The sequence below is a fragment of the Heterodontus francisci genome, chromosome 17, assembly GCF_036365525.1.
Source record: "Heterodontus francisci isolate sHetFra1 chromosome 17, sHetFra1.hap1, whole genome shotgun sequence".
Classification (NCBI taxonomy): Eukaryota; Metazoa; Chordata; class Chondrichthyes; order Heterodontiformes; family Heterodontidae; genus Heterodontus; species Heterodontus francisci.
This window is the reverse complement of record NC_090387.1, coordinates 55,882,336-55,903,185: the sequence shown is the minus strand read 5'-3', so window position 1 is coordinate 55,903,185 and position 20,850 is coordinate 55,882,336. Positions and strand designations below refer to the sequence as shown.

General features: G+C 44.2%; 1 protein-coding gene across 4 annotated transcripts in view; it reads left to right on the top strand.

Moving 5' to 3' along the window:
- rpgrip1l (RPGRIP1 like) overlaps positions 1-20,850 on the top strand; it is a 263,930-nt gene that overhangs the window by 186,024 nt on the left and 57,056 nt on the right. For all 4 annotated transcript variants that reach the window (XM_068049460.1, XM_068049459.1, XM_068049461.1 and 1 more), the window contains 2 exons: positions 12,545-12,677; positions 14,570-14,649. In XM_068049460.1, the coding sequence (XP_067905561.1) occupies positions 12,545-12,677; positions 14,570-14,649 (213 nt within the window). The remainder of the gene's footprint in view (positions 1-12,544; positions 12,678-14,569; positions 14,650-20,850) is intronic.

The following is a 20,850-nucleotide window of genomic DNA, read 5'->3' as shown; positions in this document are numbered from 1 at the left end:
TGCACGTGTGCACCTAACGACCACCAGCAACATGCAGAGCAGGCACACGATGACATTAATTAGTGTGCAAAGTTGATTTGGCGCCAGCATTTGTATTTTTACAAATTTTATAAATAAGGTCAATTTTTGGAAAAAATTAATTTGACGGTAGCCCTGCATGACTTCACCAACCCTGCAGATAGAGCACCACATAGATATACCTGATCAAGTCCAAACACATCTGGCTGTTCCAGAATAGACTTCCTGTTTGTGTCCCAGGCATTCACGGTCAGATCCACTGACGTCAAGCCGGTGTTCTTCTCTGACCACTGCCTCCTACTGGCTGACTGTCACTTAAAGGAAGACGATAAGGTTGGCAAGGGGACCTGGAAGCTGAACGTGAAACTTTTGATCCCAGAAAAGAGCAAGGTACTCACAAGGGTTACAAAGGGGAGGTGGTGGCATAGTGGTAATGTCACTGGACTATCAATCCAGAGGCCCAGGCTAATTCTCTGGGGACACAGGTTCAAATCCCACACGGCAGCTGATAGAATATAAATTAATAAATCTGGAATTTTTTAAAAAAGGGAATCTCAGTAATGGTGGCCATGAAGCCATTGTCAATCGTCGTAAAAAACGATCTGGTCCACTAATGTCCTTTAGGGAAGGAAATCTGTCGTACCTACCTGGTCTGGCCTACATGTGACTCCAGACCCACAGCAATGTGGTTGACTCTTAAACACCCTCTGAAATGGCCTAGCAGGGCACTCAGTTCTACCAAACCGCTAGAGAAAAGTCTAAAAGGAATGAAACTGGATGGACTACAGAGCATCGACCTAGGCACCAGAAATGACAACGGCACACCCAGCCCTGTGGACCCTGCAAAATCCTCCTTACTAACATCTGGGGGCTTGTGCCAAAGTTGGGAGAGCTGTCCCACAGACTACAGACTAGTCAAGCAACAGCCTGACATAGTCATACTCAGGCAATCATACCTTACAGGCAATTTCCCAGACAACACCATCACCAACCTTGAGTATGTCCTGTCCCACCGACAGAGGTGGCAGCACAGTGGTATACAGTCGGCAGGGGGTTGCCCAAGGAGTCCTCAACATTGACTCTGGACCACATGAAGTTTCATGGCATCATGTTAACCATGGTGTCATGCTGGAGCCCCACCTGCCAAGAATGAGGCACATTAATTTTGTCATGAACATTGATTTTAAACTGTTACAGGAGTGAAGAAAGGACTTGTAAAACAGATCAGCCATGACTGGAAAAGACTTTTGCATATTAACAGACGGTGCTTGGAAGGACAAAGGACCATTCCCTGACACATTCAACCCACAATGGACCTTGATCACCAGGTATTGTGTGTAAGAGGAGCATTCCAGAGACTGCTAAGGTGATACAATCCAAGACGTGGTCAGAACAGAGAGTCACATGACTAACCTGCTTGGCAACCTGGGTTTTTATGAATTGTACATAGCTGCTAGAAAGTGTTTTGCTCCTGGACTGAGAAGATTTCTCCTGTCCACTCCCTTCTGTTTCTCCCAAGCCTCTGAATCCACTGAAAACACATGAACCTCAAGAGAGAAAAGTCTCCTACAGTGAACAAGGTTTAAGAAGAATACTGGGCCCCAACGAAAAGCAAGAACTACCTGCAATCAAGGACTCTACAGTGAGCTCAAAGAACCGGAACAAAAACACTTCAGATATTGCCTCAAACATTTCCACTTTATTTTTCTTCTTTTCTGTCTCTATTTGCATGTGTGTATCGCGTATGCATGCAAGCGTGGGTGCGTCGTGTATCCTTAGGCGTCAACCGAATTAGTGTTTAAGTTTAATAAATTTCAACTTTTCATCTTTAAACCTAAGAAAGCCTGTTTGTGCTGGTTTCTTTGCCTTATAATTGGACAGTGGTGAACAAGGGTTCACCAAGGGGGAGCTAAAAAAAAAAGATGTGTTTAAAATTAAACCCTGTTACGGTAAGATCAGGTGAAGGCTGAAAGGGACCCCTAGACACCTTTTTCATCTGGTTGTAACAATGGGCTGCTGATTACAACTGACGCCCACCTCAGCTGATGAATCTGTACTCCTCCATGTTGAACAACACTTCAAAGCAGCACTGAGGGTGGCAAGGGCAGAGAATGTACTCTGGGTGAGAAATTTTAATGTCCATCACCAAGAGTGGCTCGGTAATACCACTACTGATGGAGCTGGCAGAGTTCCAAAGGACATAGCTGCAAGACTGGGTCTGCACCTGTTGGTGAGGGAGCCAACAAGAGGGAGAAACCTACTTGGCCTCATCCTCACCAGTTTGCCTATTGCAGATGCATCTGTCGATTACAGTATTGGTAGAAGAGACCACCACACAATGTCCCGTCTTCACATGGAGGATACCCACCACCTTGTGTGGCACTCCCACCGTGCTTAATGGGATAGATTTCAAACAGAGCTAGCAATTCAAAATTGGGCATCTATGAGGCACTGTGGGCCATCAGCAGCAGCAGAATTGTATTTAACCACAATCTGTAACCTCATGGCCCAACATATCCCCCACTCTACCATTACCATCAAGCCAGGGGATGAAGCTTGGTTCAATGAAGAGTGCAAGAGCAGCACCAGGCATACCTAAAAATGAGGTGACAACCTGGCGAAGCTACCACACAGAACGACATGCATGCCAAACAATGGGAGCAGCATGCAATAGACAGGGTGAAGCGATCCTATAACCAACGGATCAGATCTTAGCTCTGCAGTCCTGCCACATCCAGTCCTGAATGGTGGTGGACAATTAAACAACTAATAGGAGGAGGAGACTCCACAAAAATCCCCATCCTCAATGATGGCGGAGCCCAGCACATCAGTGCAAAAGACAAGGCTGAAACATTTGCAACCATCTTCAGCCAGAAGTGCCAAGTGAATGATCCATCTCAGCCTCCTCCTGAGGTCACCAGCATCACAGATGCCAGTTTTCAGCTAATTTGATTCACTCCATATGATATCAAGAAACGGCTGAAGGCACTGGATACTGCAAAGGCTATGGGCCCTGACAACATTCCAGCAATAGTACTGAAGACTTATGCTTCAGAACTGTCCGTGTCACTAGCCAAGTTGTCCCAGTACAGCTACAACACTGGCATCTACTTGACAATGTGGAAAATTGCCTGTGTATGTCCTGTACACAAAAAGCAGGACAAATCCAACCCAGAAGTCTACTCTTGATCATCCGCAAAGTGATGGAAGGTGTCGTCGACAGTGCAATCAAGTGACACGTGCTCAGCAATAACCTGCTCACTGATGCTCAGTTTGGGTTCCGCCAGGGCCACTCAGCTGCAGACCTCATTACAGCCTTGGTCCAAACATGGACAACAGAACTGAACTCGGTGAGGTGAGAGTGACTGCCCTTGGCATCAAGGCAGAAGTCAATAGGAATTGGGGAAAACTCTCCACTGGTTGGAGTCATACCTAGAACAAAGGAAGATTGTTGTGGTTGTTGGAGGTCAATCGCCTCAGTCCCAGGACATCACTGCAGGAGTTCCTAGGGTGGTATCCTAGGCCCAACCATCTTCAGCTGCTTCATCAATGACCTTTCATCCATCATAACGTCAGAAGTGGGGATGTTCGCAAATGATTTTACAGTGTTCAGCACCATTTGCGACTCCTCAGATACTGAAGCAGTTTGCGTCCATATGCAGAAAGACCTGGACAACATTCAGGCTTGTACTGATGAGTGGCAAGTTACATTCGTGCCACACAAGTGCCAGGCAATGACCATCTCCAACAAGAGAGAATCCAACCATCTCCCTTCGACATTTAATGGCATTACCAACACTGAATCCCCCACCATCAACATCCTGGGGGTTACCATTGACCAGAAACTGACCTGGACCAGCTAGATAAGTACTGTCGGCTACAAAAGCAGGTCAGAAGCTGGGAATTCTGTGGCGAGTAACTCACCTGACTCCCCAAAGCCTGTCCACCATCGACAAAGCACAAGTCAGGAGTGTGATAGAATACTCTTCACTTGCCTGGATGGGCGCAGCTCCAACAACACTCGAGAATGTCAACACCATCCAGGAAAAAGCAGCCCGTTTGATTGGCACCCCATCCACCACCTCCACCACCAACGCACATTGGCAGTAGTGTGTACCAGCTGCAAGATGCACCACAGCAACTCACCAAGGTTTCTTCAACAGCACCTTTCAAGCCTGCTAACTCTGCCACCTAGAAGGATAAGGGCAGCAGATGCAAGGGAACACCACCACCTGTAAGTTCCCCTCCAAGCCACATACCCTGCTGACTTGGAACCATTATTGTGACCATCTTCAAAAAAGGTGACGAGACCGACTGTGGTAACTACAGAGGGGTATCCCTGCTGTCCACCACAGGGAAGGTCATCGCAAGAGTCCTTCTCAACCGCCTCCTCCCCGTGGCTGAAGAGCTCCTACTGGAATCACAATGTGGATTCCGTCCATCAAGAGGCACAGTGGACATGATCTTCATAGTAAGACAAATCCAAGGAAAATGTAGAGAGCAGCAGCAACCTTTATGCATGGCCTTCTTTGACCTCACAAAGGCCTTTGACTCTATCAACCGGGAGAGATTATGGAACATCCTCCTCAAATTTGGCTGCCCAGAGAAATTCGTCACCATCCTGCACCTGCTGCACAATGACATGCAAGCTGTAATCCTCACCAATGGATCTGCCACTGACCCAATCCAAGTGCAAACTGGGGTCAAGCAAGGCTGCGTCATTGCACCAACGCTCTTTTCCATCTTCCTCACCGCAACACTCCACCTTATCTCCTTGAAACTCCCTGCTGGAGTAGACCTACTCTACAGGATGAGCGGCAAACTATTTAACCTACGTCGCCTCCAATCCAGAACCAAGGCCACTCAAACCTCTCTCATCGAGCTGCATAACGCTGATCATGCTTGCAAATGTGCACACTCATAGCCGGGCTTCAAACCCTCGTCGATGCATTCACAGAGGCGGATGAAAGAATGGGCCTTAAGCTAAACATCCAGAAAACAAAGGTCTTATACTAGTCTGCTCCCACAGCGCAACACTGCCCCTGACTATCAAGATCCACAGCAAACCACTGGACAATGTGGATCACTTCCCAAATCTTGGGAGCCTCCTCTCAGCAAGGGCAGACATCGACGCTGAAACTCAGCATTGCCTCTAGTGTGCCAGCGCAGCCTTCAGTTGTCTGAGGAAAAGGGTGTTTGATGACAAAGACCTCAGACCTGGCACCAAGCTCATGGTCTACAGGGCCGCAGTGTTATCTGCTCTCCTGTATGCATCGGAAACATGGACACTGTACAGCAGACATCTCAAAGCCCTGGAAAGATATCACCAGCGATGCCTCCGCAAGATCCTGGAAATTCAGTGGCAAGGCAGGCACTCTAATATCAGTGTCCTCTCTCAGGCCAACATCCCCAGTATCGAGACATTGGTCATGGTTAGTCAGTTACATTGGGAGGGCTACATCGTCCGCATGCCTGACACAAGAATCCCAAAATAAGCTTTCTACTCCGAGCTCCATCACAGCAAGAGGCTACCAGGAGGGCAGAGGAAACGCTACAAAGATGTCCTTAAAACTTCCCTGAAAAAATATGACATCTCCACTGATTTGTGGGAATCTCTTGCCCAAGATGGGACAAAATGGAAAAGAAGCATCAGCGAAGGTGCCAGCCAGTTCGAACAACGTCGACATGTCCAGCAGTGACCAAGTGCAAACAGCAAAAGGAGTGTTCGGAATTTCGAGCATCCCATTCACTCATCTAACCAAACACCGCCTGCCTCACCTGTGCGGATCTAGAATTGGACTATTCAGTCACCTAAGGATCCACAACCCTGGAGTGGAAGAAATTCATTCTCGTTCCCAAGGGACCACCTAAGAAGAAGAATATATCGCCATTCCCTCACTGTCGCTGAGTCAAAATCCTGGGACTCCCTCCCTAACAGCACCGTAGGTGTACCTACACCACATGGACTGAAGTGGTTCAAGAAGGTGGCTCACCGCCAACTTCTCATGAGAAATTAGGGATGGGCAATAAATGCTGGCCTAGCCAGCGATGCCCATATTCTGTGAGAAAGAATGTAAAATAGATTGGAGAATGGCAGAAACCCTCTTTGTGCTTCCGACACACTGGCAGGAAGCAATCAAGGAGAAAATCAAGAGGTTCTTCATCCTCAAAGATGTTCAGAAGGCAAGAGAGAGACAGAATGAATGTTCCAACTCAGAAATCATGCAGGATCTGCTTCTGCTGCAGTCGCTGGAGGTTGATGTCAAGGGGGATCTCCAAGAGGTGAAGAGCTAGCAAGCCTCCAAGATCATCATCCGGTCAGGAGTCTGCTCCATGGAACAGGATGAGTTGTGCTCCTGTTTCTTCTTCCAAAAGGTACGGATAGAGCTCTGATCAGCAGACTGAATGAAGAAGCCTGCTCAGTAACATCATTACAGCCTGATATACTAAGGATCAGTAAATCTATTTTTGCCGGGCTGTACGTGGCCTTCCAGTCCTTCCTGACCTCTATCACAGAGGTCTTAGATGACAATATGTGTGAGACGCTGGACAAACCTCTAACTCTAGATGAGTTGACAAAGGCTGTCAGGTCCTTTGAGCTGATTGAAAACTCCTGGAAGCGACAGATTACTGGCCGAGTTGTAATCAATCCTGGGATTATAGGAGAGTATGCTTCTGGCTGGCAGCATGTCAGAATCCATGAGGAAAGGCATCATCACCCTGATCTGTCAGTGACAGGGCGAGAGAGAGGAAATTAGAATTTGACGGCCCTTTTCCTTACTTAATGTGGAATACAAAATTCTGTCCAAGGTCCTCATCAGTTGGGTCAAGTCTGCTCTGGAGTCAGCGATTCACCCCGATCCGACCTACACTGCACCCGGCAGAAAGATTTCTGATAGCCTCGTGCTACTCAGGGATAAAATTGCCTATGCGTGGACATGGAGATGGACACCTGCCTCATCAGCTTGGACCAGGAGAAGGCCTTTGACAGAATATCGCGCATCTGCATGATGGATGTGCTGTCCAAAATGGGGTTTGGGGAGGGAATCCATAATTGTATCCAACTGCTCTACACAAGCATCAGTAGCACAGTTTCAATCAATGATTTGGAAACAGAAAGTTTTCCGATCAAATCTGGAGTCAGGCAGGGCTGTCCTCTCTCCCTATTTTCTTCATTTGCTGTATCGAACCTTTTGGTGAGTCCATCAGGAAAGATGCAGACATAAGATGGGTGGCAGTACCAGTCAGTGGAGGCAATCAGGTCAAACCTCCCTGTACGTGGAAGATTCTGCCGTCTTCTGCTCAGATTCGCTGTCAGTTCGCAGACTGATGTGCATCTATGACCAGTTCGAACTGGTCTTGGGGCCCAAAGTAAATCGCGGCAAGAGCGAAGCCATGTTCTTTTGGAACTGGGCCAACCGATCCATTGTTCCCTTATCCATCAGGTCAGACTACCTGGGGTGCTGAGGAGATGGTTCAGAGGATTCAGGGACATGCGCCAAAAACTGGAAGGAGCATATAGCCATGGTGAAACAGAAACTGGGCATGTGGGAGCAACGCTTCCTCTCCATTGTAGGTAAGAACCTGGTCATCAGGTGCAAGGTGCTCTCAGTATTGGTCTTTGTGACGCAGGTCTGGCCTATACCCCATTCCTGTGCCATGGTATTCACCCAGGCCATCTTCCACTTTATCAGGATGTCGAAAATAAACTCTGTCCACAGGGGCAAGATGTACAAACCCTTAGATAAAGGGAGAAAAAACCATACTAAATGTCGTCCTCGTTCTGATGGCCACCTTTGTGTGCCGTTTTATCAAGCTGTGTGTAGACCATCAGTACGCAAACACTTACTATGTAATGAGGTTCAATCTGTCCCCATTGTTGCAAAGGAGGGGTCTGACCAAGTTGCCGTGGAATGCTCCATTCAGTTGGACTGTGCCGTACCACCTGTCACTCATGGAAAACATTGCAGAACAGGACAAGGGAGAAGGGCTGTCAGCAGGAGACCATATTGCCGAGAGTCTTTAGGGACAATTCTCTTACCAGAACTTCAATGGGAACAAATACTTTAACACTTCATTAAAAGAGGATGGGACTGAAATCTGCCAACTACTGCTGCAACAACTGCAACCTCAAAGCAGGACAAAGACCACATCACCTTTGGCTGTCAAGGTGACCATGGCTCTTAAGTTTTATATGTGTGGTTCCTTCCAGGCTACTGCTGAAGATATAAGCAACATAGAGTCATTTACAGCACAGAAGGAGGCCCATCGAGTCCATGCCGGCTCTCCAAGGAGCTATGCAATCAGTCGCATTCCCCAGCTCGATCCCCATAGCCCTGCGTCTATATCTCTCAGATGGCCATCCAACTTCCTCTTGAAATCATTGATTGTCTCTGCTTCCGCCACCCTTGTGGGCAGTGAGTTCCACCCGCTGCGTAGAAAAGTGCTACCTCATAATCCCCCTGCATCTTTTGCCCAAAACTTTCAATCTGTCATCTCGCAGTTTCTAATACACTCTTGCATAAGGGAGGTCACTGAGGCTCTCTACCTACAGAGAGACAGCTTCATTTCATTCTTTCTTACTAGAGACAAGCAGCCCCAGCATGAGGGTTTGCATGAATTGCTGGCTTCCTTGTTGTGCAGGGTGCCATTGATTGCATGCATATTGCCTTGTGGTGCCTCATGTGAACTCGGCCATCTTCATGAACCAAAAGGAATTTCATTCCCTCAACAGGAAGCTGGTGTGCGACCAAAGGCAGTGCATCATGCAGGTGAATGTCCACTATCCTAGCAGTAGTCACGATTTCTTCATTCTGCAGCAGTCCTCTATGCCAGCTGTATTTGAACCACCACAGCAAGTCAAAGGCTGGCTACTGGGCAACAGTGGTTATCCACTCAAGATCTTGCTCATTGACTTTGGTTCGGAACCCATGTCCATGTGCACAGCACGCATACAATGAGAGCCATGCTGCCACAAGGAGCACTATAGAGCATGCCATCTGCATTCTCAAGCAAAGCTTCCGCTGCCTGGAGTACTCTGGAGGAGCCTTGCAGTACTCAGCAGAGTGGGTATCAAGATCCATGGTAGTATGCTGCACAACTTCTCCGTTATGAGGTGAGAAGCTGAGGAGCAGAAACACAAGGAAGAGGAGGACAAGGAAGTAAATGAGAAGGAAGTGCAACAGGAAATGGAGGAACAGAAAGAGGAAGGGAGGCTACAACGTAGACAGCCTCTTTCTAACCATGCTCTATGTGATCAAATAATTAATGAGCGATACCAGTAATCTCAACCACATCACCCCATTCGCCAACACTCCATGCTTCTTACCCTTCCTCTATCGCTGATCTTTCTGTCAGTACATAATAGAAACCAGCAGAAAGTGCACTTTCTAATCCAAATGTATAAATTCAATCATGGCATAATTGATACCGAAATAAACCAAACACCCTTATGCATTCCCTTAGTTCCTATCTTCAGTGTGTCTTTGCCTCTCCCAGTACTCCTATGAGGTGCTTCCCCAGTGGCTACAGCATTTGTGGTGGAAGGCTGTTGACTTCCAATTGAGGAGACTAAAGTTGAGCTTGGAGAGCAACCTCGAGCAGCTCTAGATCTAGAAGGCCTGGCTTCACACTGCACAATTTTGGCCTGGGCTACAGTAGTCAGGGTTGGCTTGCTGACAAGTGACAGCAATGGCACTGACAGAGTGGCAGGGGTAGCGCAGGAATGCTGTTATCCTGAGAGAGGAAAGCATGTTTATGCTGCATGGAGCCACTGCCACTCTCCCAGGGCGGTTCCTGAGCAATCCTACTGATTTGTTGGAGAACAGATTGATGGGCTGCTGTGAATCTTCAGAAGCCCCTTTGAATAGTGGTATCCAGAGCCATGATGGCAGCAGTCTGAGCTTCCACTATAGCATTCATATCTTGCTGATAGCTCTCTGTGCTGCAATGGAAGCTGTAACGCCAGCCTACAGATGTTTTGTTATGACACATTCCACAGGTATGCTGATGGAAGTGACTATCCATTCCATGTTGGAAAGGATGGGCTCTAAAGTCTGCACAAAGCTCTGTGTCACGTTAGTGCTGTACTCCTCCATGTTCCCTGATATAGTGCCCAAGCTTCCCAGAAGGCTTTCCAATGCACCAAACATTTGATTATTACACCCATCAGCCTCGGCCTCTAGTGATCAGGCACCTGCTCTATCCTTTCCCCCCCACCCTGGCTGCTGCACACTATGCCCCGTATCTCACCATGTTCAGAATCTTCTGTCCTTGTCTCAGAATATGTGTCGTATCAATATCTGAGTTGGTGGCTGCGCTTATAAAATCAAGTGATTGTATCTATTCATCTTGACTTCTTCCTCTTTTGCTACTGACTGGGATGGCTCCAGTTCTTGGGTATTTGAAATGAAAAAGGGATAAGGGTTGGGTTGTGGTGAGGAGAAAAGAAATTAAAAGGTGCATGCTTACACCATCTGCAGCTTCTAAGTTAGACAAGATTGATGGATGAAGGAGAAGTTGAGTGAGAGAAGGAAAATTGGGAATGCAGGTACTCTCATCAGCCCTGCCAGTAGCCATGGCCTTAGTGATGCCCCATGGTGGCCAGCACTATCTCCTTCATGGGGGTTAAAACTTGTATGGGCACGTGTCCTCCGCCAATTCTTTTCTGCTTCCTGCTGTTTTGTGTCAGTGAGTGCTACAATATGTTTTTGTGAGTCATGGTTGAGTAGCTGCTAGTGTGCAAGCTGTGTGATTTGAGTGCGAGATTTGCAACAGATTTGCTAATTGTGTGAGGATGGGGAAAAGTACATGAATTGTAGGGTTCAGTACTGAATTATAACGATTGTTGGCAGGTGGGTGATGGGGGTGAAGTGAATTGAGCAGTGTCTGAGGCTAGTGGAGCAGATGGTAGGATCTGTCATTTAAAGATTGTTTAAACCTCTTCCTGCATTGCATCCGTGTTCTTGGAGCAACGCTCTTGGTATTTATCTCCGCCGCTACTACTTCCCACTGCCGCCTGCTCCCCTGCTGATATGGGATATATCTCCTTCATTCCACCTCTTACACCAAGACCTCTAGTGCAGTGTCTGAAAACCTTGGTGCTCACTCTCTCACAGGTTAAGCCATTGGTCAAAATATCAGTGGACAGATTTGATTTTCAAATGATCCCCACCACTTCTTGCAGCTACAGTACTCCTCCCCTTTAAGAGGTGCAGGCTGCTTTTAAATAATGCTAATGACTCATGATATTGGGGCCCCCTGCTGATGTGTGCTGCCCCATGGCACAGATAATGATGAATCCACACAGCAATCTTGTAAAGCTGCGGGCAGCATGAATTTACCGTGCTATCTGCAAAGCAATGTATAAACACAGGTTAATTGTGTACTGGAACCCCTTTGCCTGTTTTCGGAGGATGAGCCAATTTCTCCCCTATTAGTTTTGTTCATTAAAAGTATGATTCATTCCCTTTCTTTTCAAAATTTGTGCACAATTTCTGGAGGTGACTTTGTAAGTGAATACACTCAGTTAAGTGTACCACAAGCAAAAATTTGGGTTTCTTGTTGTTCAGTTACTCTTCAGGAAGCAACTTGATAAATATAATGGGATTGAGTGGCCAGGATTTACTACGACAGATAATGATACCACTTTGGCTTGATGAAAGCACACTTCTCCAAAACAATCTACTATTGGAAATGGAGTGTAAATTTTGCGATCTAATATGGTGAACATGTTAGTACTGTGAAATTCAGTCCTGAACAAGATTAGATCCTTGAGATTGTCCTGTGACATTTTTTGTGAACTGTTTAGATAATAATGTTCATTTCTATATCTTAGCACCTCTACTAATGCTAACCAATTTTTTTTTTGCAAGACTGGCCATCAACCAATTAAGTTCGCAAATCCAGTTACTGCTAGTGTTGCTTTCAGTTTTATAGTAATGAGTGGTAACAATGTATGGTCTTGAAGATATCTTTCAAAATTTCAACCAGCATGTTGGACCACTACAGAGGGAAGGCCCACCTATGTTTAAAATACCAAAATAAAAGCAAAGTACTGCAGATGTAGGAAATCTTAAATAAAAACAAAAAGTGCTGGAAATACTCAGCAGGTCTGGCAGCATTGTGGAGAGACAAGCAGTTAACATTTCAGGTCATTGACCTTTCATCAGTATTGTTTCTTTTTGTTTTTATTTAAAATAGCAATCCTTGTCCTAGAATCAATTAATTTCTACTAAGTCAAAATTTTACTGCCATGCTGAGTTTGTAATCAGTAAATAATTTTGAAACTGAAATACTTTTTTTATGACAGAATGTTACTCTTTCTCACCTACAGACATTTAACTTTTAACATAGTGTTGCATTTATACAGGTTTCAGTGTAGAAAATATTCCATATAGCATCAACTAAATAATTAATCAATGTAGTTCTATGTTGCATTTCAAATTAGCTTTCCTTTTTCTAAATACTGTACTCATTTGGTCGTGATAAAAACAACTGTATCAAATAGCATGTTTTAAAAACACAGGTTGTCATTGACACAGACTTGGAAAATAGACAGGCTTCAGAAAGTGAAGAGGAGAGCTTAGTATTTTCAGCAGAACTGACTTCAGCTATTTCAGGAGCCACTGAAAAACGAGATGAAACAGAACCTGGCGAAGGTTAGTGCCTTAATTCATGAATCTTATTTACAAGATTCCACAAAATAGTTTCATGTTTGTGCACTGTTCTTTCTTTTGGGCCTCCTTATCTCGAGAGACAATGGATACGCACCTGGAGGTGGTCAGTGGTTTGTGAAGCAGCGCCTGGAGTGGCTATAAAGGCCAATTCTGGAGTGACAGGCTCTTCCACAGGTGCTGCAGAGAAATTTGTTTGTTGGGGCTGTTGCACAGTTGGCTCTCCCCTTGCGCCTCTGTCTTTTTTCCTGCCAACTACTAAGTCTCTTCGACTCGCCACAATTTAGCCCTGTCTTTATGGCTGCCCGCCAGCTCTGGCGAATGCTGGCAACTGACTCCCACGACTTGTGATCAATGTCACACGATTTCATGTCGCGTTTGCAGACGTCTTTATAACGGAGACATGGACGGCCGGTGGGTCTGATACCAGTGGCGAGCTCGCTGTACAATGTGACTTTGGGGATCCTGCCATCTGTAATGGAGCATATATAAAGGAATTCCTTTGCAGCAAAAATACTCCAAAACTTTGGGATCAGTGGACTGCTCATGTTTATTATAGGTTTTGTGGGTTTGGATGGCTAGAACCAACTAGAAGGCATGGGTTTAAAATCATCAATCCACAAGCACGGCATAGATTAGTAATAAATGAATTTTCTCCACAGAGTGGTGGATTTGTAGAGCAGACTCCTAACAAAGGTAGCTGGTGCTGAGTTTAACTCATTGATAAAAGAGCTAGATAACTAGAAAGAAAGAACTTGCAACCAAATGGGTAGGGCAGGATTGAAGTTTTTGATAAAATAAATGTGGGATGAGATGCTCAAATATTTCAGGGGACACAATGATTCTTATGCCATTGGGCTGAGAGGAAGCGGGTTGCTGATTACAATCTGGCCAAGGTTCAGTAGTGCAGATAGATAGATAATCTGGAGATTCGCTCCTTTTGCTTTGGGGGTCATGTAGCATTTATGCAGAACTTTCCCCCAGGATGAACTGATTAACGTTAACTCTGCTTCTATCTCCACAGATGCTGCCAGACCTGCTGAGTATTTCCAGCACTTTCTTTTTTTATTTCAGATTTCCAGCATCTGCAGTATTTTGCTTTTATTAATGTGATAGCTTACTATGTTCAATGTATTTTTTTTTAACTTAGAGATACAGCACTGAAACAGGCCCTTCGGCCCACCGGGTCTGTGCCAACCATTAACCACCCGTTAATACTAATCCTACACTAATCCCATATTCCTACCACATCCCCACCTGTCCCTATATTCCCCTACCACCTACCTATACTAGGGGCAATTTACAATGGCCAATTTACCTATCAACCTGCAAGTCTTTGGCTGTGGGAGGAAATGGAGCACCTGGCAGAAACCCACGCAGTCACAGGGAGAACTTGCAAACTCCACACAGGCAGTACCCAGAATTGAACCCGGGTCGCTGGAGCTGTGAGGCTGCGGTGCTAACCATTGCGCCACTGTGCCGCCCTTCATATATAAATATGCTTCATATTTATTGGTTGTTGTGTTTTTTTGCCTCTGTGCAATCAATTGTATTGTAAGTTGCAATGCAAGCCATTGTCGAATAAAGCTCTTAGACTTTGAGACATTTTATGGGCAGGTATGCAAGACCTAAAAATGATTTGTAAATCTAATGTGATTTACAGAGATACTTAACTGCCCATCCATGTAACTATTTTGTTTGTTCTTTAAATATAAGTCATAAAACAGCCATTTATGTTGGCCATAACTTTTAAGGAAGTTATTTGACTGATTAATCATATTTTTATCACAATATTGTGTAGCCATCTGTTCTTACTATAAACCTCTGAAAGATCATCAGTCTATTTGTTTTTAGCAGTGAATTTATTTCTTTCCTAGTTTACGATGACACTGAGGAATCAATAACAGACAGTGATGACTGTATTGTACCAGGCCGGCCATCAACACATGTAAAGAAGGTTAGTCTATTCCTTTTTAGATTTGAAATTTGATCCTGGGAACTATAGAAAACAACTTTAATGCAAATGTTTTGGAGAGGCATACAGAAATGATCATTTGACACCAAGTGACTGTCCCTTTTGAAATCTTTATTGCTGAGCAAGGGAAATAGAGAGTGGAGAAAGAATAAAGTGGGATAACAAAATGACAGGTGGAAGGAAAATAATGGCAACAAAATGCAAGGCAAACAAAATCAGAAAAGTTGATTCAATTAAAATGCACAAGGGAAGTAGTTTCTTATTTGGAATGGTGTGTACCCAATGTTGGCATCCTCCTTTATTTTAACATTCAGTGTCTGCTTTCAAAATAAAAGGCAAATTCTACCTTCTCTTCCAGTTGTTACGCAATCATAAAACACATCATACAATTAGCTTTGAAGTGACAATTCTGTGCTTAATAAATCTGAGTGTTAAATCAAGAGTTCTTATTAACAGTAATGGAATGATTGATGGTTGTCAGTTCCCAATCACAACTATCAGCATTACAAAATCTGATTATTTTTTGTTCAAATTCTGTTGTTGCTTGTGTAAACTGGGTTTGCTACCGCGAAGATATGCAGACTTGTTTTGGATGAGTAACAAAGATAGTGGTTACATTTTTCAAAGAAAATTAGGAATAGAAGCTTAAAAGCTTTTTATTTTGTAAAGTGAGCAACTTGCTACTACTGAAAGTTGAGTTGATTACGTGTAAGGTTCTCTCTACAGTCCTTCATTTGACAGTTAATGATGGTCTGTACTAGCTGAAAGCTAAAAGGAACATTTTACTGTGGGAAGTGCTGCATTTCATAGCTGAATTGGAGAAGTATCATTGAAAAGGTCTTGCAAAAATGACCTCTAATGCTCTCTGTGTACATTAATGGCTTATTGAGCTATCAGTTACAGAATATATCTCCACCTAAGCTTGTTGTCTTTATTGAAAACAGCTGATTGATTCATTTAGCAAGACTAAGTGCCGAAGGTCATTTGAACCATTACTTTTCAATGATGTTCTATCCTCTTACATGTCTTGCATTTCGAGCATTAAGTAATATAACCAACTACATTAGTCAATAACCATTCCTGATTGGCTTTCAATCCCCATCCAGTCCTTAAGTAAAGTACATCCAACATCTCATTAGGTGACCGACTACATTAAGCAACTGCCCATGGGTGATTGGCTGTCAGTCTACTTCTCTGTCTCCAGAGGGATGTAAAAATGCCACCACCAATTTCAAATAGTGGCACAGATGCCTTTTTAACTAGAAGAATCCATAGGATATTTAATTACATGTTCAGTGCACTAAAATATCGAAATTTATGATATTTTAAGGTGAGGAATTACTGACTCCATAGCAAAGTAAAGTCTGTGGTATGTTACTATACTTTATCTATCCATAACAAAATAGAAAATTACATATCTGTGATTTGTATTTTAGGAATAGTAACCCTTATTTATTTTGAATTTTAAATTCGCTCAACAAATTTACTAGAGAGAGCTGAAGTGGGTATTAAAAATATGGTAATATAATAAAAAAAACTAACTGTACCTTTAATGGACTGGTTTGTAAACTCAAGCGGGTGGGAGATTGCAAGACGAAATATGTCAAATAGAAAGTGTAATTATAGGATTTAAAACCATGTTCTCCTGTTGACTGCAAGATAATGAAAAATATAAATTTCCAAGAATGCTTAAGGTGTAGAACCCAGCAGATCTTCTAATTACACAGTAACTCAGCAGATCTGCAATTACATGGTAATTTGCAATGTGTACTGAATTGTATTTTAAATGCAAGTATGTTTTCATGTTAAGTGTTGTAATTAAAGTGGCGTGCCAATTATAGTATTATACCACCAGCATATCACACTTCAGAGCCATTTCTTAGATGTTTAGATCAAAAAATAAATCCAACAGGTTTTCTAGACCATGCTTCACTATAGATCCTGTCTCTTTTTGCAGCCTGTGATGTATAATTAAACACAGATTACTTCATTTCATTTACAACATTTATGAGCTGCACTTTGTCAGAATGAAATGCTTGTCCCCTCCTTTCCTCACCAAAGTGGCGTAATTAGTGTTAGCATCTTCTTTAACAGTCTACATAAAGTTTAGTGCTTGTATTAAATCAAGTCATTAACATAATGTGCTGTACAATTTGCCCCTATCTCTTTTCGTTTCCACTACATCAAAGCTCTTTGGAGCAGCAGTGTAATTGGGCCGTGCCAGCTTGTCAAGTTCAGTCAAGCTGATGGCTGCTTCTCCTCTGAAAAGCTTCCAGGCATAAGAATTAATGGAGAAGAAAGTCAAGAAAATGTAAAAATTTGGACTGTTATCTATGAATATTTAATGTATTTGAATAATTAGAAGTTAAGATTATCAATTTGATGTATAATAATACATTGATTAAAAGCTGTGTGCAGGGCCCAGAAATAGATATAAAAACAGACATTCGAATTCTGTTGGCAATACTTAAAAGCAGTCTAAACTTACGCCTGATCACCACATTTTCAAATTGAAGTAAATGAACAATGTATTAATGATTTTGTAATGATTTGGTGAAAAAAGACATTTATTGGGAACACCATCAGATTCCAAAAATCATAAAATATGCATCTCTTTGAGAAAACTAACATTTTATTCCTAATTCTACATTGTGTTAAGCAATTTTGATATTATCTAATCATAATAACAATTTTAAAGCTGGTTAAAAAACAAAGCTTACTTATTCCAAAATTTATTTTATTTTTGATGTGCATTCAGAGTAGAAAATGGAACAGAATCCTCTATTGTAAAAATATTGGCCCTTTCCTAATGAAGATAAACTTGAATTTTAACCCTGGAGTATGACAGTCACTGGCCTGGATTATCAGTCCGGGGTTGGGAACCCGACGCCCAGATCAGTTCCAGGTCCCGACCCTGCATTACTACAGTGGCGGTGACGCAATGCGATTTTCAAATGGAAAGGGCCTAATTGGCCCCAGGGAGAATTCGACGCCTAATTAGAGGTGCAAGAGCAGCCTGCAGGTGGGACACAGTAACTGAAGGCCTTTTGAAAAGGTGAACGACAACTATGACTGGGCTTGCCGTTCACTTTCTGAGATGGAGCAGCAGGGTGCTCAGAGGGCCAGTGCTGGCACGGGCCGGTGCCCATGGTTGGCACCAAGGTTCTCCGTTGCCTCCCTTGAGATTTTACCTGATGCAGTGGCAGACAAGAGAGAGATCTTCCTGACGTCTGGAAGAAGAAACGCGCCTAAAGACACAAAGAGAGCCTGGTTGGAGGTAGCAATGGCGGTCAGCAGCCGAGGATTAACCAGAAGGGCGTGGATACAGTGTCGGAAAAGATTCAATGACCTGATAAAGTCTGGAAAGGTGAGTAGCAAGCAACATCCTGGTGACAGGTCTCTAACTCTGTAAACACCAGCATGCAAATGAGCTGAGCAGACTAAGGTGCCCATAGTTCTTGCTAAAATTGTTGGATCAAGTGTCCAGTTGCATCACTGAGACGTGAGCAACCCTCACATATGGGGTACAATTGAGAAGGGGGCATCAGTCAGGAGCATACCAGCTCATATGAATGTCATGCTGCAATAGGTGAGGGAGGTCTGCCTACTCATAAATCATTCTCTCCTTATCCTTCAGGATAAGAGAGTGCACAATTCCTGGGAAATGTCACGGATGGTGGTGTGCCAGACCTCCACACCCTGACCCCAGTGGAGGAGGTGGAGCTGGAAATCGCAAGGGTGCCATCGTGTCAGGCTGTGGGCAATGGCGAGATAGGGCGGCACAGTGGCGCAGTGGTTAGCACCGCAGCCTCACAGCTCCAGGGACCCGGGTTCGATTTCGGGTACTGCCTGTGTGGAGTTTGCAAGTTCTCCCTGTGTCTGCGTGGGTTTTCTCCGGGTGCTCCGGTTTCCTCCCACAAGCCAAAAAGACTTGCAGGTTGATAGGTAAAATGGCCATTATAAAGTGTCACTAGTATAGGTAGGTGGTAGGGAAATATAGGGACAGGTGGGGATGTTTGGTGGGAATGTGGGATTAGTGTAGGATTAGTATAAATGGGTGGTTGATGTTCGGCACAGACTCGGTGGGCCGAAGGGCCTGTTTCAGTGCTGTATCTCTAATCTAATAAGAAGCCATGAAGAACAGGGTCATTTGCAAGCTCTATCTTCAGGTGAAGGGCATAAAGGAAACTCCTGTCCAATGCGCGCTGTGGCTATACAGCCACTGTCATCTATGGGGTTGTTGTGCTGAGGCACCAGCTGAGTAGCCTGAATTCTCATCACCACCTTCCTGTGTTTCCCACAGGGCCAGTAGCGGAGCAGGAGCAGAGTGTTCCAGCCCAGTTATTGCGGCCTCCTCAGCAGCAGGAGATGTTCCAGAACCTGCACAGTAACATCATTCCTCCACACCATCCACTAGCACAGACACACTCACCTCAGGTGGGCCTCAATCAAGATTAGAACAGGGAGCACTGTGTGAGCAGCACATCATGAGTGAGCGGTTGGAGCAGAGTGAGGCAGAGTCAGCTGTGGGCTGTCGCACTCGGAGGACAGACAAAGCCATGCTCCTCTGGGTAAAGATGCTGGGCCTTAGGTGTCACAATCAAGGAGGGGTTTTCTGAAGCATCACAGGCAGATGAGCTCCCAAATATTGGAGATCCCTGAGGCATTGCAGAGCCATGGGCAGGCAATGGAGGAATCCGTGTAGCATATGTGCTCTGTCATGACTCAGGCTTTTGACCGCATGAGCTCCTCCATTGAGAGAGTGGCCAACCTCTTGGAGAGCCATAGGCAAAGCCATTCTGAATGGATGCAAGAGCAGTGCTCTGATATGCACAGAAAGGATAACTCTGTACCATAGAACACTCAGTGTTGCTGATAATGCAGAGATACTTGGCATTGATGCCAGCTGTGTCATCCAGCATGCATGGGTGGCATGAAAGAGCTGAGGAGGTTGATGAGGGGGCCACCCCTCAGGGGGCACCGGAATCATCCTTCGCCTCCTCGGCCATGGCTCTGCAATGCCTCAGGGATCTCCAATATTTGGGAGCTCATCTGCCTGTGATGCTTCAGAAAACCCCTCCTTAGACCGCACCTTCCAAACCCGCGACCGCTGCCAACTAGAAGGACAAGGGCAGCAAATACATGGGAACACCACCACCTGCAATTTCCCCTCCAAGACACACACCATCCTGACTTGGAACTATATTGTTGTTCCTTCACTGTCGCTGGGTCAAAACCCTGGAACTTCCTTCCTAACAGCACTGTGGTGTACTTACCCTACATGGATTGCAATGGTTCAAGAAGAAGGCTCACCACCACCTTCTGAAGGGCAATTAGGGATGGGCAATAAATGCTGGCATAGCCAGCCATGCCCACATCCCATGAGTGAATTTTTTAAAATTCAGTAGGAAATAACAAATCAGAAGAAGAAAAATCACTGAAACATAAATACTTAACCAATGAGGGAAAAGAAAATAGAGCAACAGCTCAATTGTCAACAGCCTCAATGTATGTGATTGATACAGAAGTTTTATTCTGAAGATTAATTTAATGGTAAAGTTCAGCAGTTGACCCCGAATGTAGCTAATTTTGGATGGAAGATGATTTATCGTCAAAAATTGGATATGCTGAAAAATTACATGGAAAAGCAAAGATTGACTTGAACCAAAATCATTTTCTCTGAAATTTTAATTGATATCATATTTATTTAACATTACAGATATAACTCTTCAGAATTTATTACTGCTCACTGCTGTTGAGATCTATCAGAGCAGTTTGTGTGATTTGTGCCTTAAGTCGACCAAATGATGGATATCAGTCACATTGTGCACTGTATTTATATTAGATGCTCATAAGTACTTTCAGAAACTGGTGATAGATAGACACTATAAATTAAGTGCATGTACTATTCATTTACAATACTGACAGTCTTATACTGTAAAACATTAAATATATTTTGAACATCAGCCTTCCACCATATTCTATACAAAAAATACTTTTAAAGAAACTCAACTTGAAGTTAGCATTTTAATTTAAGTCAATAAAATCCTTTATTACATTTGATTTTAATTAGACAACTTAGGAACTGTGGGGGGAATTTTAAAATGGGTGAGCACATGGGATTGGGTGCAGGTGGGGAGGTTAAATTGGAAAAAGTTCCAAGGACATTGGGAAGCCAGCTCC